The 27960-nt window shown below is 50.2% G+C and overlaps 2 protein-coding genes across 7 annotated transcripts; one reads left to right on the top strand and one right to left on the bottom strand.

Annotated features, from left to right (window-relative positions):
• RTRAF (RNA transcription, translation and transport factor) lies at positions 1-14029 on the top strand. The gene is made up of 8 exons (XM_061369189.1): positions 1-142; positions 1063-1187; positions 2654-2753; positions 3956-4042; positions 5132-5220; positions 8274-8342; positions 12250-12298; positions 13033-14029. The coding sequence occupies exons 1-8, from the start codon at positions 82-84 to the stop codon at positions 13185-13187; spliced, it is 735 nt and encodes a 244-aa protein (XP_061225173.1). The 5' UTR covers positions 1-81; the 3' UTR covers positions 13188-14029.
• Positions 13583-27960, bottom strand: NID2 (nidogen 2). Of its 6 annotated transcripts, none has more exons than XM_061369177.1 (22): positions 27704-27960; positions 26759-27067; positions 23691-23923; positions 23032-23444; positions 22257-22406; positions 21935-22180; positions 21447-21647; positions 21056-21277; positions 20678-20821; positions 20216-20344; positions 19985-20128; positions 19774-19893; positions 19440-19676; positions 18576-18812; positions 18217-18438; positions 17898-18067; positions 16958-17087; positions 16617-16788; positions 15978-16135; positions 15286-15409; positions 14400-14512; positions 13583-14306 (listed from the first exon to the last, which is right to left on the bottom strand). In XM_061369177.1, the coding sequence occupies exons 1-22, from the start codon at positions 27890-27892 to the stop codon at positions 14296-14298; spliced, it is 4074 nt and encodes a 1357-aa protein (XP_061225161.1). In that variant the 5' UTR covers positions 27893-27960; the 3' UTR covers positions 13583-14295. The 6 variants fall into 6 exon arrangements, with proteins under 6 accessions (XP_061225161.1, XP_061225162.1, XP_061225160.1 ...); XM_061369178.1 differs by having other exon boundaries at positions 18576-18815; positions 21056-21274; XM_061369176.1 differs by having other exon boundaries at positions 18576-18815; positions 27704-27907.

Genomic DNA, 27960 nt, shown 5'->3' with positions numbered 1-27960 from the left:
TCCTTCCTGTACGGTCCGTGGGCCCGGACTGAGCGCGGCGCGCGGTAGGGCCCGGCTGTCAGCGGAGGCGCCGGTGCCGCCATGTTCCGCCGTAAGCTCTCTGCCCTCGACTACCACAACCCGACCGGCTTCAACTGCAGGGGTGAGGGGCGGCGGCCGGGCTTCGGGGCGCCGTGACTTCCTCCCCAGCCCTCCCTTCTCGCCGCTCTCCGAGGCTCTCCGAGCCAGCACGGACCCGGCTCCCCCTGCCCCAGAGCCACTCTCCGAGGCCCGGCATTGCTGAGGCGGCTCGTCCTTTCTATTGGTATCCCCTCGCCTCAACTCGGGGGAAACCTCCGGCCCTCACCTTCGCGGTGTCTCCATGTTCCCCGTGGAGGGGGAGCGAGGAAGGGAGGTGGACGCCGGGAGGGTCTGCTGGGCTCCGAGCCGTAGCGCACCGCTCTGCGCGCAGAGTTCAGCCGCAGCATAGTGATCAGGGAAAAATCCCGAGTTTAGGCCGGAAAAGCCGGGAACCCCAGGCATTATCGTGGTGCGCGCAGTTTGGGTGTCTTCGAGCCTTGTTCGCGGGTGGAGCGGAAGGAGACTTGCAATGCAGGGTAGACGATGTTGCTGCTGTTCTTAGTCTGCTTCTGTGGGGAGCCTTAGTTTATGTGATGTAAGGGTCAGGAGTCGCACAGAAAGCTCCGTCAGCTCAGGGTGGGGTTACTGGTACATATAACAGCGTTAGGAACCGAGTTTATCAGTTTCACCTTTCCTTCATTTAAGCTATAACTACATTCCCAATAAAAACAATGTGTTGGCTGATGCCTTTTAGCGTAGTTAGTCAGTCATAGCCAATTAGAATGGACTTGAAAAATAAGAAACAATTACTGTTGAGTTTTGATCAGAGGTTATCCTGGAGTACATGATTTCAGTGTTAGATGTATATATATGTGTATATTAATGGTAAAATATGGAAGTGCTCTGGGGCATCAGTATTGTTATGAACCAGATCAACACTTAAGGGCTTGTTCTTGCCTTTAAGGTATTGGTTAAGTTTTGTTTTGTTTACTTCTCCAACAGATGAAACGGAATTCAGAAATTTTATTGTCTGGCTGGAAGACCAGAAAATCAGACACTACAAGATTGAAGACCGAGGGAACCTGAGAAACATACACAGCGAGGACTGGCCCAAATCATTTGAAAAGGTATTTAATTGTTTCAAACGTGATTCCAAATGATGATATAAATGACGGTTAACAGCTGCTGTAGTTGTGGAATGTAAGTGACTCTGTTCTGTCTCTGAACTTTTGCATTTCTAGGAATTTAAATGTATTATTAAAACCAAACTGTAGGAGTTAAGACGGTAGAACTTTTTGTACAGAGTTTTCGTTCAGCTTTGTTTGGCAGTAGGTGGAGTATCCATTCTAATGATTATATTTTTTTGCCTGATTTGATTCAGTTTTTGAAGTAGAAAGATTGACTACAAATAAACAGCTTTTCTACATTAATGATTCTTATGTACCAAAATGGATTAGGCTAAAGTATTTGTAGACATTGCAAGCCTGTGCAAGAAAGCTGCTCAAGAAAGCTACAGCTGCTGATCTCTACACCTCTTGTTATTTCAGATAAATGGTTTTCCTCTGCTAAGCAGTCAGTGTGGCAAGCAGTGAGTGATCTCCTTAAGGGTCATTGAGCATTCCCTCTTGCTTCTCTTTGCTTTCTCTCAAGGCAGCCCTGCAAGGAGCTGGAAGTGCTACTCAGTAATGCCCAGGGCTCATTCATCTCACTTTTTTCTAACCCTGGAACTGCGTGTTTTGCTCATTGCCCAGGAAGATTGGAGTTACAGTGCTTGTGCTTTGCAGAGAGGAGCCTAAAGTGTTTTAATATCACATGCATAAGTGTACATGCTGTTAGAATTACTGGCAGCTGGCACTGTTGTGGTATCAGTGGTATCTTTCCTGGCTTGGCCAAACTCTCCTCTGTGTGCCTGCCTGGGGGTCCCTGCCTGCTAATGCTCTCCAACCCCTGATGACCTTTCCCTCTGTGCTGCCAAAGTAGAGGCTATGGGGCACTTCTCTCCTTCCAGCCAAGGGGCACAGCAGAATGTTTCTGAATCCTAGATTTTGTTAGTCTTGGTAGCAGTTTGGGCTGAGTCCTGTGTTCTGGATTCAGAAGGACAGTGTCCCAGCCACGTTTTGCTCTTCTGTTGTACACAGTCCGTAAGAAGGGAAAAATGACTTCTGCTGCCTCTAGAATCCTCTTATATCAAAATTGTGACAGCCTTAGGTAGCGTCATTCCTGCTTCCTGCTTTAGATGGTACGTTTTTGCTGTGATTTGTTCTCTGTACTTTCTTTTCCCTCCACTTGCTGTGTAACATGAACAGATAGCAAAGAAAGGGGCATGTTGGTTTCTCTGGTTGCTGTCTGACAATGAGTAACATTCATTAAAAAGCAGGTGCCACTGAATGGCAGATTTGAGCTATTGGTGGATTGAAGTGCTCAGACATGTGAGATAGATGGGATGCTGCAGCAGGACATTTCACAATGTTGCTTCTTGTTAACCACTGTAAGGTCTGTGAGAAAGTGACTATTGACAGAACAGTTCTGTGCTACTCCCTAATTCATGCAGGTCCATAACAGCTATTTGTTTTCTCTTCTTTCTGCTCCTTAGTATATGAAAGATGTAAACTGTCCTTTCAAAATACAAGAGCGACAAGAAACAGTGGACTGGCTGCTCGGCTTAGCAGTTAGGCTCGAGTATGGAGATAATGGTATGAGTGAATTTAATACTTCAAAATGATAGGGAAGCGGGGTTTTTATGTTCAATTTGGGGAAGTATTTGTCAGATTAACACAATGTCAAAAGTATATGTTGTTTTTTTAAAAGAAAATATGATTCCATTTGCTTGGTTTTGCACCATGTTCAGATGTGAACTACTACTCCTGTGGACAGGGCAGTAGTGTACTTGCATTTAATACTTTATTTCTGGATATAGCAAAACCCATTGTATATATTTATATCCTTTTTCCTATGGGATTGCCTTTATGAGAACTTACTCTAAAGTGTATTAAATGCATTTTCTGTAGTACTACATTTATTCAAATAGGTTATTCTTAGACCCTTGTTTTACAGGGAGTAGATGCAGAACCCTTGGGAAGTAAGGCAAGGTTATGAAGAGATTGAGTTAAATCTCAACAGTCAGCAGCAGCTTATTTTCTTATAGTGAGAGTGCAGATAAAAAGGTAATTACTGGTGGCAAACATAATAACAGCCAAAGTACTGTTTTCCATTACCTGTAATTCCTTGGACAGGGCTGAACTCTGCTTAGGACAGGGATGGGATCTAAGTACCTGCAATCTGTAGAACTGTTTCTCATTCCTTCATTGATGGAGAAAGCAAGCTCCCTTTGACTCAGGGTTACGTAAAGATGGAGGAGCCAGGAGGTCTTGGAAAACCCCTGTGTGCGTTGTAATGAATGCTGCAGTCTATAAAACAATGCCTTCACTGGAAATGCTGTATTCACTGATGAGAACCAGCTTCAGTCTGTAACTCTTGAGCCCTCCATACACTGCTGATTGAGGCAGAGGGCCAATGCTAGTTGGAATGATGGATTTTCCAAGTGGTAGAATTGTCAGTGCAGCTTGCTCCTCCTTCTGTGATAGAGGCTGTAGGAAGACCCTTAATCAAGAGCAGAATGTCCTGCATAAGTGTGGAGCCTGCTTTACTGCTGCTCTTGGATAGCACACAAGCTTTCTGCATATGGGAGCTGTTGGGGTAGCTCATTAGAATGGCAGCCTTTGGACACATTAGTAGGGAACTACAGAATGTCAGTGTATGAGCCCAGAAGGCTCCTGGGCAATTACCACACCTCAAAAAAACAGCTGTAGCAAACTACAGCTCGGTACTAAACTTATAACTAGTTATTTTTGTCATTAGTTCTAATGGTGCTCATGTTTGCTTCTTAATTTAACAGCTGATAAGTATAAGGATTCTACCCCAGATGGTGCTAAAAATACTGATAATACAGCAAAAACTGCAGAACCGTTGATTAACTTGGATGGTAAGTGTGCAGCAACCTACCATATGGGTACATCATGTGTTCCATGGCCTATGTGGTGTTCTTCTCATACTTTGATAGATACAATTCTTTAAAGCCCCATTTAAAGCTTTAGGAATGCAGAGTTCATATGTTCTTTGACTGCTGGCTGAAACTGCCTCTCTGTGAACAGTGTTTTGAGAGTTACTTGTTTCCACTTGCCTGTGTTCCTGCTTAAGGGAAGAGGAACTGCTCCATGTGAGTCCTACTGCACTGATGCAGAGCTTCTTCTGTTGGGAAAGAAGGAGAAGGGCTAAGGGGAGAATCTTTCCCAGCAGTATGAGGTGCCTAGACACTTGATTAGATATGATTAAGTTGGGAGGGCTCTTCTCAGGCAGTGAGGAAGCAGCTGAAGGGTGTTTACCTTAACAGCTTTGCAGAGAGCTGTAGAAACAATGAGTGTTTGCTTCAGGTTAGGGTGAAATAGCAAGATTCCTTTTGGCTATAGACTGTAATAGATCTTTAAAACAAACAAAACTAAGGAAATGTGATGGCAGACTATTTTAATACTGTCAACATACTACATGTTGGCGTGGTCTTCCCCAGCTGTACCTCTCATCAGTCTATTTTGACTGCCAGGCGCATTCACAATAATGGAAGTGGGGGAAAATAATGACTAAAATTAGCCCAAAATCCCCCATGTCTTCTCCCATTGCTCCTTCTACAAAAAGACAGCTAGGAATTGGTCCTACCCTCACCCAGCACAGTTCTTTGCAGTGGGAGAAAGTTACAGAGAAAAGAATATCTTTCTTTGTATAATTTGCTTTATTTTCAAAGACTTAACACCAGTTTATTGTACACTAGAATGTACGCAGTGTGTTTGGTGTTGAAAACAATGCTGCTTGTGTTTGGATGTTTTTCTGCAACATGATTATGAAGCCTGGTGCACACTTTGATTGCTTTGTAGCTAGACTTAAGTTGTTGCTCACTGCTGTTTATTTATGGCTTTACCCATCCTTGAGAACAGTCCCATACCAGGGAGTCAGGAAGCCAATTCTGCCTTTTGGAGCCAGTTAATCCAGTTCATATTTCTAATAATGATTATTTTTACAGTGAATAATCCCGATTTCAAGGCTGGAGTGATGGCTTTAGCTAATCTCCTTCAAATTCAGCGACATGATGATTACTTGGTAATGCTTAAGGTAAGTTTCACAGTTTTATACCTCCTTTCTTCCTTCTTTTCCCCAGTGGCGTATACATCTGTAATAGCTTGTGGTGCAGAGTTAAATTATGACTTTTGAAGCAGAAATAGAAAGTAAAACTCATCCTGTATGTGTCTGTTCAAGCATACAAGAACACAGTATAAATCATGGAAATTAATGGATAATTATCTTGGTAAGCAGTTCATTTGTAGCTGAGTTACTGGAGTTCCAGCACTGAGAACTGTTGTTCCAAATTTGAAGTATTTTTTGTGTTTTTAATGATCCTCAGAAGTGTTGAGGAACATGCTCAAAGGAGAAGATTGTATTCTAGTGCTAGCAGTTAACTGAAACTTGAAGACATAGAAGCTGACTGATGCAAAGGCTGCAAACATCCTAGGGAGTAACCAAGTTAAAAGCTTCCTCCTCCTCTTTTTGTCCTATGAACTGTTGATTCTGTCATTACTGAAGTCAGTTTAATTTGACAACTGGTCATGGCTTTTAAATGTGGTAAATAGGCTAATTAATTTTCTAAAGCATCTTTTTTATGACTGAGAAAATTTGTAACTTACTGGTGGAACTCCATAGTTAGCTGTAAATTTTGGATAGAACCTGTACTGTGTTTTTGAAGTACTGAATTTACTGAAACTAGCAATCCTGAGTTCCTACTTGATCCTGCCATAATATGGAAATAAGATGAGTTTTGTTTGGCACCAAAATAAACTCATTTCACTGAAAAAACAATAAGATCCATTTGTTACAGCACCTGTGATAATTTCTGAATTCTTTTTTGAGAAACTAAATGCCGTCAGTAGTGAAGTTTATGTAGTGTGTGTAAGTCTGTAAGAGGTATACTTAACAGTGTTACCACCCTAGCCTGGTTTCTTAATGAAATGACAGCCTGCAGTTATCCCATCAATCACTTTCTCATTCTCTTCAGTCTGGTATACTCCTTTGCTTTCCCAAACTAGCCTTTGAACCCTTCATCAATCTTTGAAGAGTGGTGGAGACCTCATATATTAACCCCCTACCAAAAAAACTCCAGACCTAAACCACTGCAAAAATCAGTGAAAAGGGGTATCAGTTAGAGAAGAGACCCTGTGAATGGTGAAATTGGGGATCTGCAGCATGAGCTCAGCCCTTATTAGACAGAGTTCCTTCAGGTGGTCTGACAGGATTGTCTCAAGGTTAACAAACTGTATCTGGGTAGGACCATCTAGTACCATCTAATTTGGTACTAGCAGCTTCAAGTGACCAGAATGGGGTTTCTGCTGTCTACATTTCTGTCACTGTTGCTACATTTCTAGTCTCACTTTTCTCAGACACAAGTGGTTGAGCAAAACCACCAGCCTGAAATTTTCTTGCTTTTAATTTCAGTGAGAATGGATTTTTGCAATAGCAGTTCATGTTACAGGGCCAATAGCAGTGCTAGTTTTCAGGGTTTGATGGTATTAGGATGTGACAGTGAAACCTTTTAAATTTCATACCACAGTAAACATATTTGCAGAGAATTTATGATCCCTGTTCAGGGGACTGGGGACACTGGGGAGTGGATGTTCAGGGAGGCCAGCTGGTGCAAGCATACCACAGATCTATCAGACCTTGACCAGAGTGGGCAAAGAGTTATCGGACTCCCATTTTATTAATTTAAATCTGGGAAGTTCATCAGAAGGCATCTGTGTAACACAGTTGGATATCCTTTTCTAATGCAAAAGGCCCTCAAAATTCTTACACAGGGTCTAGTTTCACTGCTGGAATTTAAAGTTAAACTCCTCATCAAATCACTCTTGTCCAGGCTACTCACCTTCAGTTAGAAAGATTTCTGGAAGTATTCAGTGACATCTTTCTAGTATCATTTCAACTTTAATCATGACCAGAACCAGGAGAAATCTTGGGAGAAAAACATGAAGCAGTAAGACTGCTTCTGTCACATTTGGCTACTCATCAGGCAAAGTTTGAGGAATGTGTTTGACAGACCCAGTTCTTCTGGTGGAAGTCTGCCTGCATGATATTCCTTCAGTTATTTTTAGAGACATTTACAGCTGTAGGTTTCAGTAACTGATAGCTCCGATACGATTTCATGCTATGTACTGGAGCCAGTAGAAACAGATGAGCAGCAAGATTGTTAAAATCAAGGCTGTTCTTGTTCCTGTGTCTAAAAATAATTCCTTTCTGCTCTCAGTCTTTTTAAAAACCTGGGTGTGTAGCCTTGCTCCAGGTTCCTCTGCATATGGAAGATAGTTCAGCACCTGCTAAAAGATGCTGATAGCAGGATTTGCTTCCTGAAGAAGCTGTGTTGCTGCAGCATTAAAGGTGTGTGTTCTTGGAACAATAAGGATGGTGCTGCTGCTTTGGGATTGTGATTAGCTCATTCTGTAGTCACAGAATCATTGAGGTTGGAAAAGACCATTAAGGTAATCAAGTTGAACCATTAACCCAGCACTGCCAAGTCCACCACTAAACCATGTCCCTAAGTGCCACATCTACACCTCTTAAATCCCTCCAGGACTGGTGACTCCACCACTTCCCTGGGCAGCCTGTTCCAGGGCTTAAAAACCCTTTTGGTGAAGACATTTTTCCTAATATCCAACCTAAACCTTATCTGGCACAACTTAAGGCCATTTCCTCTCATCTGATCGCTTGTTACTTGTGAGAAGAGACCAACCCTCACCTCCCTACAACCTCCTTCCAGATAGTTGTAGAGAGCAATAAGGTCTTCCCTGAGCCTCCTATTCTCCGTTCTAAAATACACAAGCTTTATGACTGTCCCTAGTACCTTGCAGGTTTTGGCCCAGCAGTGGCTGAAATGAATAGTGTGATGCCCTTGTCTCTTGGTTAAGCTCCTTCCCACAGCTAAATAAACGACACCTGTGTAAGATATTACTTGCGAAGTATAGTGCTGTTTGAAAACGTTTAAGGTCTGAAAGAGTTTTCCAAGAAGTTGTTCACAGAATGGCAGGTTTGAGGTGATGCTGGGTTATAATGTTTCCCTTGGAATTGCAGAGAAATGCATCAAGACACAAATAAATGACTCTCACCTTCAATGTTTTTCCTAGGCAATTCGCATTTTGGTTCAAGAGCGCTTGACGCAGGACGCCATAGCGAAGGCCAGTCAGTCCAAGGAGGTTCGTATATACACTGCATGAGTCTAGTGCCAATTGTTCCATGTCGAGGGAGGAAGTGTAAGCATAAACGTCTGTCATCTCAGTCAAAACCAATTCTGTTTAAACACTTTGTTTAGGATGATGGTGGAACTTTGCTTTATCTTTACCATCCTGATTCGGAAAGACCAAGAGGATTATGCAGAGTAGTTTGCAAAGCTTTTCTTGTTTCAGTTGGATACAAAAAGGTATACTGATCTGATATATCAGTAACTAGCAGTTCCCTGCCTAGTTACTTGCTAGAGGATTACCCTTACTGTTCAGTGCAGCAGGCTGGCAGCATGCAAACAAATGTATGATCCAGCTTTTCCTCAGAATCAGCAGCACTGGCTGCATAAACGGGTTGAAACATTCCTTATGTGGAGTGTTTTGCCTCATATGTACACCTTGTATGCGTTTGAGGGATGGAATGTTGCACGTCCAACTCCTTCCTCCTGCTCTTCCCCAAAAAGAGGGGAGGAAAGAAACTTATGCACTTAAACCTCTGATTTCACAGAGTTATTTTCTAACCACAAGCAGGATGTTCTAGATGATGGCTGTGGTTTTTCAGACTGTCATTTCTTAAACATCCCAGTTTTCCAGCTTTTCCCTCTGTCATATGGCACAGCAGCTGCTGCATTAGTTCTTGGGTGCAGCAGGGAAGGTGGCCTCTCTTGCTGTGCAGGTGTATGTTTAGAAACGTCCCTGCTAAAGAACCTGGATCTCATCAAAGAGCGCAGATCCCTTCATCTTTTCTAGCAGCTGCTCAGAACAGTTCATGCTTTATTTATTGCCATAATATTGCTTACGTACTAAGTAGCAATCCCAGGTGCTCCAAGTTGTAGTGCAGAAATTTCCAGAAGCATTGGAACATCAAAGCTTTGGTTTTGTATACCCATAAAAATGTTAAACGAGCAGGAAAATATGAAAGCAGCTGAGATTGCTCTGTTAATTTTACGTTTGATAACAAATGTGAATAAAAAGCTGCTTTTATTTGCTGTTTACATAGCTGCACAGCTGACATGCAGGGATCAGAATGGGATTTTCTGTGTTTGGCAGAGCTAGCTGCTTTGAGGAGCATTGAATTTTTTTCTTGACAAAGAATTGTTCATATTTGATAGGTGTTCAGAGCGTCGTCAGGGCTTAGGTTGATATGTCACTATGATACGTGTCACTGGGAGTGTATTCTCGTTAGAAATGCTAAATTTCAAGTGAGGTGGAGAAAAGGCGAGGGATTGAAGGTGGGAAAATAGCTTTGTGTGCCAGCAGCGATCATCAACATTGTAATGTAGCCGATGAATGAAGAAAATTGCTTAAAAGCACAGGGAATAGCTGGGTTGCAGGATAAAAGGAGAGGAAAAATAAACCTCTCTTATGCTTTTGGCTGGCTTGTTAATGCCAAAATACTAGCCAGTGACGCTTTGTATATTAAGCCTTGCCACTGGAAGCAGGTGATAAATATCTGACTGCAGCATGGCAGATGGCTTTATATACAAAATGTCATGAGTAGCATGCCTGGCAATATAAGATAGAGTGGGGAAAAGATAAAATAGACTGAGAAATATTCTCTGACTGAAGGATATATATGGGGACTCTGGTGAGGAAACTTAAACTGCTGTGCTCATGGCTTAAACGCACCAAGTAAAATGAGATTTATCTTGTTTGGTTGTCAAGGTACTTATTTCAAGATAAGACATAAACACATATGGTTGGGGTTTTGTTTTTTGGTTTGGGTTTTTTTGTTTTTTTTTAGATTACATTTTGAATGGCTGGTATTTCGATGTACTGTCATGTCTAGACAGGATTCAGATTTATACTGGCAGGCTTGTAGTGTATCATAGGTAGTATCAGGTACAAAAATGTCCTTCAGGATCACTGTAAGGATGCTCCCAAAGGCTATACCTGAGGCATATTTGAAAACACAACTAAGTGGATAATTTCTCCCCCCAACTCTGAAATCTGAAAGCCACCTCAGAGAATCTGGTTTTACTGTTGACACTTCAGTTACAGGGCAGGTGGCTGTGGTGGTTTGCCCATTGCAAGTGTTTTGTGCAGCATTTTTAAACTCAATTTTTGGGGAATGTGGCTGTGAAATTAAGCAGTCTGTGTAGTTACAGATTTAAAGGTGATCTTCATTTCTCAACCTAAGGATGTCACAAAAGACCACCTCTGAAGGTGGCACTGTGGTCACTCTGTGTTGGAGATACCTGTAGTGGCCCTGGGGAATTCGTTCACAAAGAACTGACTGAATCAATGCTTTGCTGCTTGTGTGGCTTTGAGAACACACCAGGGTGGCAAGGAGGAATATGTAGCCTTGTGTTTAAAATTATTTTCTTGAAACATTTATGTATGAAGTCTGATATTGCAAGAATCTGTCCAAAATGGTGAATCCAGAGGCCACGAAGATGTCCTGAGGGCTGGAGCACCTCTGCTATGTTGACAGGCTAAGAGAGTTGGGCTTGTTCAGCCTGGAGAAGAGAAGGCTCTGGTGAGACCTTCGAGCAGCTTCCAGTGCTTAAACGGGCGAACAAGAAATTTGGAGAGGGGATTTTTGACAGAGGCATGTAGGGACAGGACAAGGGGGAATGGCTTTAAGCTAGCAGAGGAGAGATTTAGATTTGCTATAAAGGAAGAAGTTCTTCCCTGTGAGGGTGCTGAGGCACTGGCAGAGGTTGCCCAGAGAAGCTGTGGCTGCCCAGTCCCTGGCAGTCTTCAAGGCCAGGTTGGAGCAACCTGGTCTAGTGGGAGGTGTCCCTGCCTGTGGCAGGAGGGTTGGAAATGGATTAGCTTTAAGGTTCCTTCAACTCAGACTGTTCTGTGATTAGTGGTGTTCTTATCAACAAGTGGGTTAGATTTTAAGATAGCAGTTGAACATCCATTTTATTGAAGAAGCCATGAAAAAGAACCACTCTTTGAAAATGGGGTAACTCCAATGACTTATGGTCACTATTTTGTATTTAGTGTGTGTTTGATCGACTCAGATTTTTTTCTTTACATGTCTATAAAGCCTTTAAAATAAATCCTCAGTTTAGAATGTTTAGAACCCCATCATTGTAGAAACTAATAGTACTGAACTTGAATGTTTTGTTGTGCCAAATGCAAGACATTTGGCAAATGCTCAGAGTCAAATGTTGGAAATAAAAGTTACAGAGGTAGTAAAAGCAGATTATAAGGCTTGCATTGTTGAACTCTAATTTGATGTGCTTGTTATAACATGGTGATTGTTCAACATGACTGCTCCTCTCCAGCTGGAGAGAGCGAAAGAAAGAGAGCAGTACTTGGAAATGACCACTAACGAAACTTTTCCTTGTACTGTCTTAATAAAGCAAGTGTTTAGAAAATGGAACATTTAGCTTTATTCCTAAGCTTAACACTTGAGAAAATGCTTCTGGGCATGTTGATAGAGGTTGCAAGTTCACTGCTTGAGAAACTCACTTGATTGCGGAGTATTTTTATAGTTCTTTCAAATCGGGCAGTGCTTTGAAAGCTGGCAGCTGTTTGAAGGCACTAGCTCCTCAGAAAGCCTGGTTTGTGCATGCTTTTTGTTTGTCTGGGTAGCGATGTTGCTGGATTGGGTGTTCTCTCATAGTACTGCTGTTGGCCTTTTAAGGATTGAATGTGGGCAGCTTATATCCAATGGGGTTTGTTTGACGAGTCAGGGCATTATTAAGCATGAAGATTTTTCTTTACAAATACTCTGGGTTTGAAGTTTTGGGACACGAAGGCACTTGTGTGTAATCAAGCATGATGACTTCTCAAAGTTGTCGTACACATCTATATAAGCAAAACTCAAGTGGCCCCCAGAGCTACCCACTGTAGCACTTGATTTTATTTTCCAAACATGCAGCATGACGTTTCTAATTGTACTTGAATATGCTTTTTCTTTTTGAAGGGTTTGCCTGTTGCTTTAGAGAAACATATTCTTGGTTTTGACACAGGAGGTAAGCAATTCTCTTAATATTACTTCTAAGTAGTCTCGTCATGTTACTTCTAAATACTGATGTTTGCCTTTGACAAAGTATATTGCTGTCAAAGATGTAGCTAATGTGTACAGTAAAAAACCCTGTGGTGGAAAGAATTGTTCCCTTCCAGCTCGTTATTTACGAGCACCCCTGAGCATTTTGTTTTGGAACAGAAAAGCATAAATCTTTAACTGTGGAATATGTTGTTTCAGAGTAATGTTTAAATAACAGCTTTTAATGGCAGCCACGTTTGCAAGTGGGAGGAATGCATCTCACTACTGGTGTAAATTGTGTTTCTACCAGCAGAGGACCCCTATGCTGCTTTCCTGTGGTTTAGTTCCATAATCTACCTCAAATTTAATCCTAAACAGTACAAGTTGGTATGACCTGATAGGTTATTTTGTAAGCAATAGCCAGATGACCTGGGACACCTCTAGGCTGGCTTCACTTTTGCCCCCTGTACAGCTAAATTACTATTCGGATTGTTTCATACTGACTGAACTTGGCTGTGGCGAGGGCTGCAGGGAGCTGAGCAAGGGTTTGCAGAGCACCCTGTCCCTCTCTAGCAGAAGGGAAAGTTGCTTCCTATTTCCAAGTATAAAGACTACAAGCATGAACGAAGTGCAGAGCGTTAACTTTGACTAAGCTTTTCTTAAGTCCTTCATGTCAGATGAAAATGCTTGATACGACTTCCCTTTCTGCGACTCACCCAGATGCTGTTCTCAATGAAGCTGCTCAGATTCTCCGACTGCTGCATATAGAGGAGCTCCGAGAGCTGCAAACAAAAATTAATGAAGCAATTGTAGCAGTTCAGGCGATTATTGCTGATCCCAAGACGGACCACAGGCTGGGGAAGGTCGGGAGATGAACAGAGAACAGCTTTTAGTCTCTTGCGTACTTAGTACAATTAGGAACTACATACAGCTCTGTACAACCCTGGCATGCAGTTCGAAATGGTATTATTTTACTGTTTTGAACGAAAACAGGAAATGGAATTCTGACTTCTAAGGAATTATCATTTTTCTTTAAATAAATGAAGTTGGGGAAAATAGACAAATTGTTCTGAATAGCTCTGAGTTGGCAAATACGCCTTTTTCTTTTTCATTGTGTTTGGCTTTGTGTTGAGATGGGAGTGTTAAACTAAGTCTCTGCAGATTCCTCTTTTGTTGAGGTCCTGCCATATGAACAGCTTGCCTCTGGCTTGCTTGCTGCTTCTCCACTCTCTGCCCTACAACTGAAATACTTAAAAACTAAATCCAAAGGGAAACTTAAACCAACCATTTTATTCAATTGTTGTAGTAACCTAGAAAAAGTGAAGCATTACATTGTAAATGGTATTTCTGAACATGTATTGGTCTACATTGGGTAGGTCTATGAAGGCACTTAGAAGAACCAACAAGCATGAACAGACCAATTCTAGCATATTCTTCTAATATAAATACTAAAAGACATGCATTGAGGCAGTGGTGAAAACACAGAGTTGTCTTCTGGAAAATCTTCAATGCCTTTGCCACATCACGTAACTGTTCTGCACACTGTTGGAGCACACACGGTCTCTGTCTTCAGGGCTGTACATTACTTAGACCCAGCAAATACTGCATCCAGAGCTCCCCATAGGCACTTATTTTTTTGGCTAAAAGGACCTGTTGGTCAGATTATAAAAAATGAATCCATTCTTTGTCTAATAAAATAAATCATTTGAATAAGAAACTACATTTTAAGTTTGCTTGCCTAAGATCCACAGGACCATTTTTATTTTTTTGGTAATATATTGATGTTTTCCACTTAAAAAAAAATACAGTAGTAAAGACTTGAGGTATCACTTCAAAAAACACTAAGTAATCTTTTGTAGAAAAGTAGGTTGCTTCATTGGCCTTGGTTAAGGGTTTCTCCCCCCTTAGTTGTGTGCAGTGACAGTTTTCTGGGTCTGAAGTTCTTTCGGGTGCAAAGATGGTTGCTTCTCGAAATAGCAGTTACTATTTCCTTGCTGCAGAGAGAAATGGATATCTTTAGCACATCAAGCACACAGCAGCTGTTTGTTAGACAATCAAGGGTGGGTGGGTTTTGTGGTAGGTTTTACCTCCAGGGCAGTAGGGATAAACTGCAGTTATTCCATAGAGATGTGATCGCTGCTCTGGAAGGTACTCATCGGTAAAGGAGCCAGTTTCCTTATCGACAGCTATCACACCATCCCTAGTGATAAGGGGGAGAAGTGCTTTACTCACCTATGAAACTTGGTTTTTTTCCCCCCATCCATATACGTTTAGGAACAGAGGCAGCTCAAAAGATTGGTCTGAACACTTGCAGAACAAGGGGAAATAAATTCCCCCCATAAAGTCTACATCTGGTTTGTTCAGTGTCTCTTTTTGGTGATCCAGTCACACAGATGGCCTTCCAAGGAGAGATTATCTCCCTGAAGAGTCTCCTGCAGGCATGACAAGCACTTAAGCATTTGTTGTAATCTGCTATGGTTGGATCAAAGTTTTGAGAGCTTCCAGCTGGAGTGGGAATAGAGGCGAGTTCCTGATGCTGAAAGCCTTGGGTGGGGGGGGGGAAGGGAACAACTGAGGACAGAATATTTTCTTTGACTTAATCTAGATTCAGAAATGTGCCAAGCTTTAAAAAAAAAAGCAACAATCCCAACCACTATTTCTGTCCCTCCTGGGAAGCTGGGGTTGTTCCTAAACAACTTCTGCACTGAGATTTACAAGCGGGTGTTGCTGAACGTGGCACTGCAGGGGACACTGAGAGTGCTCTGGTGAGGTTCCAGGGCTTGGTGACCAGGGAGCAAGCTGGGGATATGTTTCATTTCCCCCCACTCTGGCTCAAAGGCCCTCCAAGCTGCTCGCTAGCACAGCTCTGCAGGGAGTGTGGAGCCTGGCTGCTGGCCACTTAGGGGAGCAGAGCCCTAGGAAATGCTCCTCAGCATTGCCAGCTGTGGGAGGGAGGGGGTTTTCTTTCCTTACCGTCTCCAGTCCGTATGGTAGAAGTGATTGGCGTAACTGATGATGCTGAAGGGGTAGTTGAGGTTGTTCTGTATGACACGCCGACCCGTGCCATCAGGGAATGTGCACTCCAGATGCTTTGTTCCTTTTCAAACACAGGACAGTTATCAGGCCACAAAAATAACCCCACCAAGCATGTTCTTTGTATTCACTGAATTTTGAAACAGCTTTTCAGCCTAAGGGTGTAGAAGCAACTTATGCTGTGAGCTTCACCAACCCTGTTACACAAAGTCCTTTGGACAGGACAGTGGAAGGGGGCAGAGAAGCCCACAGGTAGCAGTATGCTGAAGACATAAGACATACGCATGATTACAGAACGGTTTGGGTTGGAAAGGACCTTAAAGACCATCCAGTTCCAGCCCTCTTTCACAGGGAGGAACACCTTCCACTAGACCAGGTTGCTCCAAGCCCTGTCCAACCTGGCCTTGAACAGTGCCAGGGATGGAGCAGCCACAGCTGCTCTGGGCACCCTGTGCCACTGCCTCAGCACCCTCACAGGGAAGAGCTTCTTCCTAATATCTAACCTAAATCTCCCCTCTTTTAGTTTAAAGCCGTTCCTCCTTGTCCTACCCTTACTTGCACTTATACATAGCTTGATTTCCCCTCGAGGCTTGATATGTCTTAGTCTGATCCATCCTGGGTGAAGAAGTTACCTGCATCTGCCCAACAGAGCAGCTTGGAGAAGGGGTCGAAGGTCAGGCCATTGGGCAAGCCAATATCCTTATTCACCAGGACCCTCCTGTTGGCTCCATTGACAGTGGATGTTTCAATTTTGGGTGCCTCACGATTCCAGTCCGTCCAGTAAAGGTTGCTTGGGAAAAAAGTACACCATGAACAATCAGACACACAACAGGAGTCGTAGATGAGGAGCTTTCTCTTTGTTACTGACTCTCTTGAAGAGGGGCCAGGTTTTCCCCTTAACAGTGCCTGAAATCTTTATTTGATTTGAAAAAATCTCTAACAGAAAACCAGAATAATGTCAAACATGTTTACGGCCCAAACTGCAGCTCCTACATGAGGGCAAGTCTTAGGAGTAGCACAGTTTGTATCACTACAGCACCCTAGAGGCACAGCTTGTTTTCGAACATCAGGCGTGTTTCAAAGCTTTCACAAATAATGCACATCCTGATGCTGAAACAGCAGGTTTAGCCAGATCCTGAATTATTCAGTGAAAGGGGGGGTGGGGAACAGAGCCAATCCCTCCTGTGGGTGTGCAGTGTAGGATGGGTCCTTGGCATCCCACTGAGTGTCCAGCTCTTACACCTTGCAAAGCCCTGTGTGCTGCTGCTCACCCTCGGACAGGGTCCACCGCGATGGCCCGGGGATTGACGAGGTCTGTGTCAAAGAGCACCCGCCGCTCAGAGCCGTCCAGCCGGGCCCTCTCGATCTTATCCAGGCCACTGTCAGTCCAGAACATGGCTCGGCGCAGGTGGTCCACTGCCAGCCCCTCGGGGCTGATGAGTCCTGCCGGAGGGATGGGCATGGTCAGAGCTGCTCCTGGACCCATCACAGCGTCCTGACCCAAAGCCAAGGGATGTGAGGGTGCAGTGGGGGACCCCAAACCTGTGATGGGCACAGGCAGGCATGCACCCTCTGCTGTGGCTTTGGGCAGGTTTGGGTGATAGGAGCACACCTGAGTTGATGATGGTCTCTGGTTCAGCACCTGGCTCCAGACTTGCCCGGCTTATGGTTCGTCCAGCCACATCGGTCCAATAGATAGTCTTCTCCCGGCAGTCATAGTCGATCCCCACCATGATGGAGCCCTGCCAGGGTTGGGAGAGGGACACAGAGTGAAATCCTGCCTGGACCACAGCCAACAGCCTCATCCTTATCCCACCAGCCAGCACTAAGAGCTGCCCAGGGCGCTCTGCAAGCTGGAGCAATAGGGAATGACACTTCAGATCCCTTTTCCCTGGGAAACCCAACACTGATGGGCTCCTACTGCACACCCCCAGCTGAATGCTGCAGCAGAGGTTCTTAGGCCAGCTGTGGCAGGCACACACCCACATCCAGATGGGTTTGAAACCCTTTGGCTCAGGGAGAGATTGCTCCAACAGTGAAGCCAGCCCAAGGAATGACCTTTAGGATGGGGAAAGGGAATGCTTGGCAAGGTGTTTCAGTTCCCCAGGGTGCAGGGAGGGTCATGGCCCAGCTTCCAGCATTCCTCTCCCTTGGTCTGGCTTGGATGGAGATGCACATGGCCATGCTCCAAGAGGAGTCCAAGGAACAGAAAAGGCAACTTTGCAGCAGAGATGTGTGGATGGCAGCCTGGGGCTGGTGACCAAAGGCCAAGGGACCTCTGCAAGCGCCCATGCTCCTTCCCTGTGCAGGCACCCCACTTCTGTGACCTGCCCCTCTGCTCGGGGATGACTGGAGGAAGAGGTGAGAGCACTCCTACTCCCTCCCACAGCAGCCAGCACGACCGATGTCCCACAAACCAACATCAACCTTAATCAGCCTCAGACCATCAGAGTGCAGACAAAAGTGGTCCAGAGAGATGTGAAACACATCAGCCTGTTCCTAACTGCCTCCGGTGGTCCTGCACCCCGGACCCGATGCTGGAGATACTGTACGTGCAGGGAGAGCAGGGTCTTCGCCGCCTCCTTCTGCAGCTGCGTGCCGTTGAGCGGGAGGTAGCCGATTTGCTGTCCTTGAGCGTAGAGCAGAAACGTCCCTGTGGCCGGTGGGGACACATCGGGCCGGGGCGAGGGCCGGACACTGGGCGGTGCGACACTGGGGAGACCTGGCACATAAACAGGGGGGACAGGGAGAAAGATGGCTCAGGGAGCATTGGCCCCATGGCTCAGTACCTGAGCAGGAATGGGGTGCAGCACTGAGAGCCTGTGCATTGCTAAGTCAGGGGAGGGAGGGTGTCATGTTTGGGGTGCTTACATGGCGGGGTGCTGCCAGGCTCTGAGCGCGTGCCCTGGATCTCCCTGCCGCTCTCGTCCACGCACCAGCAGTACCCGCTGTCCCCATGGCACTGCAGCGGGGTGAAGTTGCCCTCCACGTCGCACTGTGGCACATACTGGTCACTGCGGGGACTGCCCCCATAGTGCTCCAGCAAGCTCTGCCGCCAGCGCTCACACATGGTGGGGGGCCGCTCTGTGGACCCTGCACAGGAAGGGCGACAGTCACCCCCTGCGATGGACCCCATGTGCAAGCCTGGGGGGACTCAGGGCTTTGCCAGAGGCCCTGGTTCCCCTCTCCTTGCTGGGTGCCCCTCCATGTTGGGGCGCTGCAGCACTGACCTGGGGTCCCACAGCGGGGCGGTGTGCTGCCCGGTGCCGTCCGCGTGCCTGCGATCTCCTGCCCCGCAGCATCCACACACCAGCAGTGCCCGGTGCTGCTGTGGCACTGCAGGGGCCGGTACCGGCCCTCCTCGTCACACTGGGGCACATGCCCATTGCCCACAGGTGAGGGTCCCGATGGCACCTCCCGCGGGTACATCCGCGCGTGTTCACAGGGGGTCAGCTGCTGGACGGACTCTGCTGGCAGCAAACAGCCCTCGAGGCTCAGGGGGTGCCATGCAGCTCCCCTGCACCCTCTTGGCACCTGGGTTTGGCCCTGCTTCTCCCATGCCTGCAGGTGCTGGGTGATGCTCTGCTGGCACCATTTGGCCTCCCTCTTTGTGCTGGGGCTGCCCTTCTCTAGCCCCCTCACCAGCCTGTGGCTGTCATCTCCATCGCAAGATGACACAGGAGGTGCCCCAATGGCCACTGCTAATATAACTCCATGGGCCAGGATGCCCTAAAGACCCAAGAGCCCCCTGATGTTCCCAACCACACATTCAGCAGCACCCACACCTAGGCCATATCAGTGAAGCCCCCAGCTCAGTGGTTGAGCAGAGGGTCACCTCCTCTCTCTTCAGCCCCACTGTCCCCACTCTACAGGTAGCTGGGGCCAAAGTTCTGCACCCATGTGGGATGGGCAGGGACAGGCAGGGCTCTTCCTGTTCCACCACTTTCCCAACACCTTCTGTTGCAAAGCACAACAGCAGCCAGTGCTGTGAGATGCTTCCCACCAGCTGAGTGCCCACTCATCCCATTGGGATGCCAACGAGGTGTGGAAGGACCCAACCCTCCCCCCCTCAAGCTCCACGTGGCAGCACTGACCTGGGGTCCCACAGCGAGGCGGTGTGCTGCCTGGTGCCGTCCGCGTGCCTGCAATCTCCTGCCCCGCAGCATCCACGCACCAGCAGTGCCCGGTGCTGCTGTGGCACTGCAGGGGCCGGTACCGGCCCTGCTCGTCACACTGGGGCACATGCCCATTGCTCACAGGTGAGGGTCCCGATGGCACCTCCCGCGGGTACAGCCGCTCGTGCTGGCAGGGTGTCAGCCGCTGTGTGCTCCCTTCCAATGCCGGGACAGCCAAAGCAACAGCAGAGTGAGGACACAGGAAGTTGCCTGGGGCAGAGCTGGGTGTATGGGGCCAGCCAGCCAGCCTTACCATGAGTGCACTGGAAACCATCGCCCTCATAGCCCGGATGGCATCGGCAGGAGAAGGAGCCCTGCGTGTTGTAGCAGACGGCAGCTGGGTGACACGGGTTTTCGGCACACTCATCCACATCTGTGCATGGGGAAGATGAGGATCAGCCGGAGCAGGGCACCCTGGCAGCTGTGCAGTACAGGCACCCTGCAGTCCCCCCTGCACCCCGTACCGGAGCAGCTGATGCCATCACCAGTGTACCCAGGGAGGCACTCGCAGGCGGGCTGGCCCCCAGCGCGGATCAGGCACCGTGCTCGGTCCCCTGGCGCACATGGGTGGCTTCCATCTTCGCAGGGGTTGCTCACTGGTGCCAGCACTGCGGGGACAGGAGGTGAGGGTGGCTGGGGCAAGGCCCATGGGGCACAGGGGTGGGGGAACCCCAAACCACAGGGCTGGCACTTACACACACACCCCTGCCCGTCCTCTGCCGGCCGGTACCCGCTGTGGCACTCACACCGGTAGCTGCCTGGCCCATTCAGGCAGACAGTGAAGGGGCCGCACTGGTTCAGGCCCTCTGCACACTCATCCACATCTAGAGAAAGGGGGAGACACCACCAGCAGTGGTGAGACACCCTCATTTTGGGGTCTGGCTGCTCCTGGCCTGGGGTGGGATGTCCTTCCCCAAGCTGCCCATCTCACATCTGCCACTTCCTCCATCCCCACAACACTCCCCAAGTGTCCTCTGCAGCCTCCCATCACCCTGCCTCAGTTTCCCTCCATGAATCATCCGTATCTTTGGTGCAGCCCTTGAGACTGCAGGTGCTGTGGCACCTCCTGACACCCCAAATGGCAGTGGCCATCACAGTGTCCCCTGGGGGACAGGATGCACCAGCCACCCCTTGCACCCACCCACAGCCCCGCTCACCTCGGCAACCCCGTCCATCACTGCGGTAGCCAGCCGCACACTCGCATGTGTACTCCATCCCTGCGCCGGGCTGACAGCGTGCTGTTGCCTCACACGTGTGTGTGCTGTCAAGGCAGGGGTTCACTGGGGAATTCTCAGCATTGTCTGCAGGGGAGGCGGGTGTTAGTGGGGCAGGAAAAAGATCTGGGAGACGTGGGATACCCACTCCTCCCTGACACAGGCATCACTGCTTTGCCACAGCACCCTTGTCCCATGCAGAGCCCTTGTGGCTGCAGGCTTCCAATGCCAAAAGAATCCGGTCTCCTTTGGCTGTTCAGGGGCAAAGTGAGCAGCGGCTGGCACCTTGGGGTCAGCACCGTGGGGGGTGATGGAGCTCACCTCCTGCTGAGCCGATGCGGGCAGCGAGTGCATAGCGCAGGACGTGCTCCTGGCTGTCATAGAGGGTGAAGGCGCGCGCCACGCTCAGGCGCTGCCGGGCGAGCAGGCGGGTGTGCGGGCAGCCGGCAAAGGTGATGTTCTGCCGCAGGCGGTAGGACAAGGTCTGGTTGGTGGTGCCAGCAACCAGGACGTACTCCCGCTGAGCAGAGGATGTCACAGCTGCTGGGTGGCAAGAGAAACCCCATCGTATGGGGGCGAGCAGGCTTCAGCAGAGATGCTTGTTGGATTTTGGGAGCCGCAGTGGGAACGGGGTGGTTTTGGGTTGCTCCAAGCTGGGCACACAGGGATGGTGCCTGAGAAACTAAACCCGGGGTTGAGCACGGGCTCTTACCTGAGTTGGAGTAGTGGTAGAGCTCCTTGTAGGGAGCGATGTGGACAGTAGTGTTCTCCTGGAGAAATGGCACCTGGCCCTGGATGTGTGTCTTAAGGCTTAAGTAATTGTCTGCCCCCAGGCCCTCGGCTGTCTGAGTGATGTGGACGGTCTCCTCCCCAGGGTAGAAGGTCACCTCCAGGTTCTGGGTGAACTCGGCACCTGAACAGGAAAAGGGAACAGGCAGCATTCAGATGTAGGATTTTTAGGGAATACATGCCCAAAGCTTCCCTGTTCCTCTGGCACACCCGTGAGGGCTCACAGCAGGGAGGTGACTGCCACCTGAGCCTGAGGAGGTGATCGGAGGAGCCATGGGGCTGCCCCGAACCCACACCTCTCAATACCTGCCTCACGCCACACATCACCCCACATCTGAGCAACCCACCCCATCACAAGCCACGTTCCCCAAAGCAAATGGACTCCACGGTGCATCCCGGGTCCCCGCTCACCAGTGATGCTGAAGCCATTCTCAGAGCCGGGTTCCTCCAGGGCGAAGAGCCATGCGAAGAGCCCGCCGATGGGCAGGAGGGGCAGGAGGGCGCGGGCAGCGGGCTGGGGCACCCCACTGATGGCCGTGTAGGTTCGGCCATCGCTGCCCACGATGTATGCGTGCAGGTCGACGTCCTGGAAGCGGACGGACGCCCGTCCCACCGTCAGGCTCCCGCTCACCTTCCCGTTGAGGCGATGCACAGCCCCTGGGTAGGGAGATGGGCACCCCTGGCAGTGGCCACCCTGGCACGGGATGCCCGTCCCCACCACTGCCCCACGTACCTTCAGGCAGGCACTGCCGGCCATTGCCATAGTAGGTGGCCCGGCAGTGGCAGCAGACACCGGTGGCGTAGTCAGTGCAGAAGGCGTGAGGGGAGCAGCGCCCGTGGTGCTGGGCACATGTCTCTCTGCTGGCTGCGCTGTAGGTGAACACTGGGGCCAAGGGGAAAGGGTTGGGGACATGGTGACAAAGCCACCCCTCATAGGGGGTAGGCACCTTGCCTCTTTAACCCAAAACCACCGTCAACACTGTTGGGAGACAGGCCAGCTGGTGACTCCCAAAAAAGCTTCCCGGGATGCACAGGGAAGGCTGAGGGGTTTGAACCTGTTGCCTGATTTCAGGCAGCTCTGACAGAAGGCAGGAGATCGAGTTCCTGCTTATTTCTGGGAGACAGCAGCCTGCAGGCACACGCCGCAGGGGCTCTGCAGCCCACTCAGCAGTGGTGGGGGCACAGGGCCAGCCCTGGCCCCGTGCTGGGACCTGTCCCCTGAGCTTTCTGTGCTCCAAGCTCCCCTCCTTACAATGTGGGGCAGAGCAGCAGCAAACCCAGCAGGCAGGGTGTATGGCAGCAGGGATATGTGGCTCCGGCAGCCCCTTGGCAGCAGGATTTGGCTGGGAGGAAAGGAGCTGGAAGGGCAGCAGCTTTGGAGTGGCAGTGCCTAGCTCCAGCCCCAGCTGCTTGGGAAGAGATGAGCTTGCAGCAAAGAGGCCTTGTTTAGGGAGCCACCCGCCATGAGATGTCCCAACTCAGTCGTCAGAGGGGCTGTGGCCACTCACCATCAGGGTTAAAATGCATGTCTTCCTCCACACCGACACCGTGATGCCCAGAGCTGTAAGAAGAGGGGTTGGCAGAGTAGCTCTGCTGGGCACTGCCATCCACATTGGAGTGCAGCCGGCGGCTCCGCTCCTGCCCCAGGGATGCAGGCAGCCCCTTAGGGACAATGCCCTGCAGTGCGGGAGCAGGGGGTCCATGGTCAGGATGCAGGGTGTCCGAGCTGTGCTGTGCCGGCAGCTCCATGGATGTGTGGTCAGCACGGCTGTAGTGGTCGGCACGGCTGTAGAGAGTGCGGGTGTAGTCGGCACTGCTGGATGCATGACGTACAGGCGCAGCTCCTGGCTCCACATGCTCCAGCGGTGCCACACTGCCCACGTGGAAGACCCACACGCCTGGTACCCCTGTGTTGCTCTCCCTGCAGAACAGCAGCACACAGACATCCATCACAGCCATGGTGGAAAACCCACCCCAAAGGTACCGGCCCTGCCCCACACCACCCCTCCGGGGATCACAAGCAGAGCTCCCAGAAAGCTTCTGTGCCCATGGAGCTGAGCTCCCCACCTCAGCCCATCATCCCAGATTGCTTCCCTCCTTCTGAGGGCTGGGAGAAGGTGACCCCAGTCCCCCTGCCCACCCCACACGGCCCCCGGACACCACGCACCGCTCCAGGTTCCACAGAGCCGGCTCGCTGCTGGCCAGGCTGTGGAAGAGCCCATCCCTCTTTGGGTCATCGCCGTCCCCCCAGCTGAAGCCCACCCTGGCCGGCAGCTCCAGCTGGACGTTGTACGACTCCTTGGGCCGCGTCCCCAGGAACTGGAGGCCGCCCTCAGGGTAGAGGAAGATGGCATAGGTGTCCTCATCATTGTAGGCTATGGCTGCCTGGAAGGTGTTGAGCTGCCAAAGGGACAGCAGGACAGACAGACGTCAGGGAGGGGCAGGATGCCAGCAGAGGACTGACACAGGGGAGGGGACCAGGGATGTGAAAGCCAGTTCCCCACACACCACATTGCATACAAGTGTCCCAAAAGAGCCCTTTATCAGCCTGCAGAGAGATCTCCTGAGCAAGGGCAGGAGCAGGGCTGCTTGTGGATGGCCAAACCCCCGTGCAATGTGCTTGGGAAGGATGCTTATTGTCCTCCATAAGAGCCCATGACACAGCCAGGGCACCCCTTCTCAGCTGCATCAGTGCAGGGGTGTCCCTTGGAGCTGTCACCAGGGAGGTGACAGCCCTGTACCATGATGCCCAGAAGCATCCCTAGCCATGTAACCCATGCACCAGGCTGGTGCACTGCAGCTTCCTTGCTCCCATCCTGCCCCTGACACCAGCAGCCCCTCTCCATCCCATCAGCACCAGAGGAAAACCTGCATCCCGCCCCCCGCTTCCCCCGAGAACAATTTTAGCTTGGTTTCCTCAGGAAAAAACATGCATGTGCTCCCGCCTTCCCCACACCCATACATCCCGCTATAGGCACACTGCCTGCCTGCCGTGCCAGCCCTGCGAGCCTTGGGGCCACGCCAGCCCCGAGTGGGGCTGTGCCAGGAAGCAGGACCATGGCAATAACCCATGGGTGGGCAGGCTGCAGTGAGCACAACCCTCATGAGCCACATCGTGGTCACCCCAAATGAGGGGAAACCAATGCTTACAGCATTTGGACCAACCCCCCACTCCACATCGGTCCTGCTCTCTGAATCAATAAATATAAGCACGTAGCAGCAGCAGCCCTTCCCCATGAGCTGCAGGGAGCAGCAAGCAGGGAATGCGCCTGAGTAAAGGAAAAATGATTAAAATCCCATTTTCATCCCCAGAGCAGCAGGTATGGGAGTGGGGGCTCCCCCCACATCACCCCCCAGCCCAACCCTGCAGCACCAGCCCCAGTTTTGGGGTGTGGGGCCCCCAGGGCATCGCAAGGTTTCCTGGCAGCCCCGCAGGATATAAAGAGCCTTGTTGTGTGTGTCACACACTTGGGCATTCAGAGACCCCGTGCAAAGGCGGCCAAGAGCTGGGGGGGACAAACCCCCCCTTGGGGCTGGATTCCTCCCCCACGCAGCCAAATTGCAGCGGCAGCTGCAGGGCTCATTTTGCCTTGTGGTGGGCAGCAAGGGGGGAACCAGGGGGTGACTCTGATATTCTGGCACTGTGGGATGCAGGGCAAAGACAGGGAGGTCAGGCCCTGGTTTGTGGCTGACTGCTCACAGCAAAGAGCTGCAAAGGGCAAATTCCAGCCCAAAGGGCAAGTTCTGCTCCTGCAGAAGAGGGGTCAGCTCTTGCCCTGCTCCCGCAGCCCTGGGAAGCGTCACTGCAGGGAGTAGGAGCATGATCTTAAGGTCCTTTCCAACCCTAACCATTCCATGGGCCTATGTCTCCAAGGAAGAGGATGGGGGAGCCTCTAACACCCCAGGCTTAACCGAGGTTTCTGCTTGTGATGCTCAAAAAAGGATGAGTGGCTACTTTCCAAGGCAGGAAGTACAGGCTTTGAGGTCAGTCCTGGTTCTGAGCAGCAGGAAGGCAGCTTTTCAATAAATAGCATGTTGGGTAAGAAAAAAGTGGTTTGGGGGGACCTTTTTAGCAGATTTTTAGCTTTTTTAGCTAAGAGGGGATTCAGCAAAGCATGGGCACAAGCTGCATTTCAGTGGGTCTTGAATGAAGCCTTCCCTTTCCTTGTTTCCAAGCAAGACCAGTTTCCTTTTAAAACCCGAACCAAATTCTCAGAGAGGAAAAACAACAATCAGGAAGAGAAGAGGAGGCTGCATTTTTGATGGCTGCAAGGTCGCTGCGAGGCCCCTGATGGCATCTCTTCAGCTGCTTTCCCAAGTTTTAAATTAGAGGAAAAAATGTGTGTTGTTTCCTTCCAAACCTCGTTTTCTTCCCTGCTTGGCTTCACTCTCAGCAACCCGCTACCAAAGGGCCCCGGAGCAGGGGGGGATGGTGGCAGGGACAGCTCCTGGTGGCTGGTGGGGATGCGATGGCTGTTGATGGGCTTTGAGTTCAGCCCAAAGCAGCGAGAGCCCATCACCCATAGCACAGCTCTGGGTGCTCATCGCAGGAGTTTTCCTCTTGCAGCTCTTCACATTCAGCTTGTTTCAAAAGCCCATCCTGCCGGCAGAGCGTCACCGTCACCTCCTCAGCGCGTCATCAGCCTAAGGTGACAGTTCATGCCCCAGCAGCAGCTCCAGGGTTTCTGGGGAAAGGCAGCGCTGGAGGTCCACCCACCAAGAGGTTTATCAGCCCATGAGAGGAGAGCACAGGTCACCTCCTGACCTGCTGAACACACACGAGCTTGTGTTCCAGACACAAAATCAACTCACGGTGGAAACTCTGAAGCTGGTTCCTCACCAGCAGTGTTATCAACCTGCAGGCAGAAGGAGGGACCAGCCCCAAGCCACCAGAAGCAATACGGATGAACCACCAGCTGCCCCTGGCCCAACCTGCCCTGCAAATCCAGAGCCACCGGCACTGTAAACAGGGAAAAGCCTGAGCAGTTTCAACCATGGAGTTGAAGGCAACCTCTAAACCTCTTCTGCCCATCAGCAAAGCTGACAGATCCACCACCGCTGCAGCTCTGAACAGAGAGGAAAAACTCCATGTCCTCCCCAGTGTTCATCCAAGGCTGGATCCACCATCCAGCTGCCCAGAAAAATGTGACTGAGCGTTTTGGGTGCTACACAAGGAAGACTTATCCTGCCATGACATGTAAGGATGGGTGTCCAACCTCAGCTTATTGAGCTCACCTTCCTGGAGGGCTCGGTGTCCTGTGACAGCTCCTGGTAGGCGCCCACATCCTCCCAGGTGGCGATAAATGCATTGGTGGGCACGAAGGAACCGGTGGTATGGGGGAACCCAGCCTGGATATAGCCCACAGCCTGGTCCAGCACATCCGGAGAGTTGTCTTGCCGATAGTAGATGTTCCCTCTGTCTCCGGAGGTGTCGAGGTCGGCCAGGAAGGGAGCAATGACAGGGAAGTCTGTGGGGAAGTCATCATCCACGTACTGCGTCTCCCTGGGGAAATCCTGGGTGGAGATGACCCCGTTGGTCCCCACCTGCAGAGAGAGCAGTGCAGGGTGCTCAGGAGCAGCAGAGGCGCCTCAGCCACTGTCTCCCTGCCTGTCCCTCCATCCCTGCTGGAGCAGGGCACAGGGCTGAGGGCGCTGAGGCCGCGTGGCCCCATCCACCCAGGGAGAAAACAAAGACCCCCGGCTTTTCCATCCCCCAGAGAGCTGCAGCTCAGGGGCTGCCCCAGCTGCAGCCACGGGGAACAGCTGCAAAAGAGAAAGCCGTCTTGTTCCTCTGCAGCCAGAGACACCGGGCATGAGGTGGCAGGAGCGCGATGGAGGGGGGAAATGGATGGAGAAAAGGGATTCATGGAGGAAAGTCACGTGCGGTGGTGGAGGCAGCAAAGACACACATGGAAGGGTGGGGAGAAGCAGCAAGGGGAGATGGATGTCCAGGCTGGGGAGGAAGGGGGTGAGCGGGAGGAGGGATGGAAAGACAGAGCGGTGAAGAGATGAGAAGAAGGAGAGGTGGTGGGCCAGGGGCATGGAAGTTGGAGAGGCAAGGAGGGATAGAAGGAGGGAGGTATAGGGATGGGAAGTGTGAGAAGATGGAGGGCAGAGGGAGATGATAGAGAGGAGGAAGGGGTCCGGGGGGTAAGAACGGCCGGGCCAGCCGGGACTCACGTAGAGGCGGCGGGCAGCGCGGCCGTAGAGGCGCGGGGCAGGGCGGAGCGGCACCCCGGGAGAGCTCTCGTCGTCGCCGGGCCGCAGCCGCACATCGCCGCGGGCCGGACCGTGCGGCAGCAGCCCCGGGCGGGGCAGGGCTGCCCCCACCGCCAGCGCCGCCGCCAGCACCGCCGCCACCGCCCGCATCCCGCCGTCGCCGGCCCACGGGGCACCCCCGACGGCGTCGACCGCACCCGACGGGGCGAACCGGAGCG

This window comes from Neopsephotus bourkii, unplaced genomic scaffold (genome assembly GCF_033783945.1).
Source record: "Neopsephotus bourkii isolate Nb327-2 ecotype Australia unplaced genomic scaffold, CSIRO-AGI_Nbou_v1 NB_1477, whole genome shotgun sequence".
Lineage (NCBI taxonomy): Eukaryota > Metazoa > Chordata > Aves > Psittaciformes > Psittacidae > Neopsephotus > Neopsephotus bourkii.
This window is presented reverse-complemented; position numbering and strand designations above follow the sequence as displayed.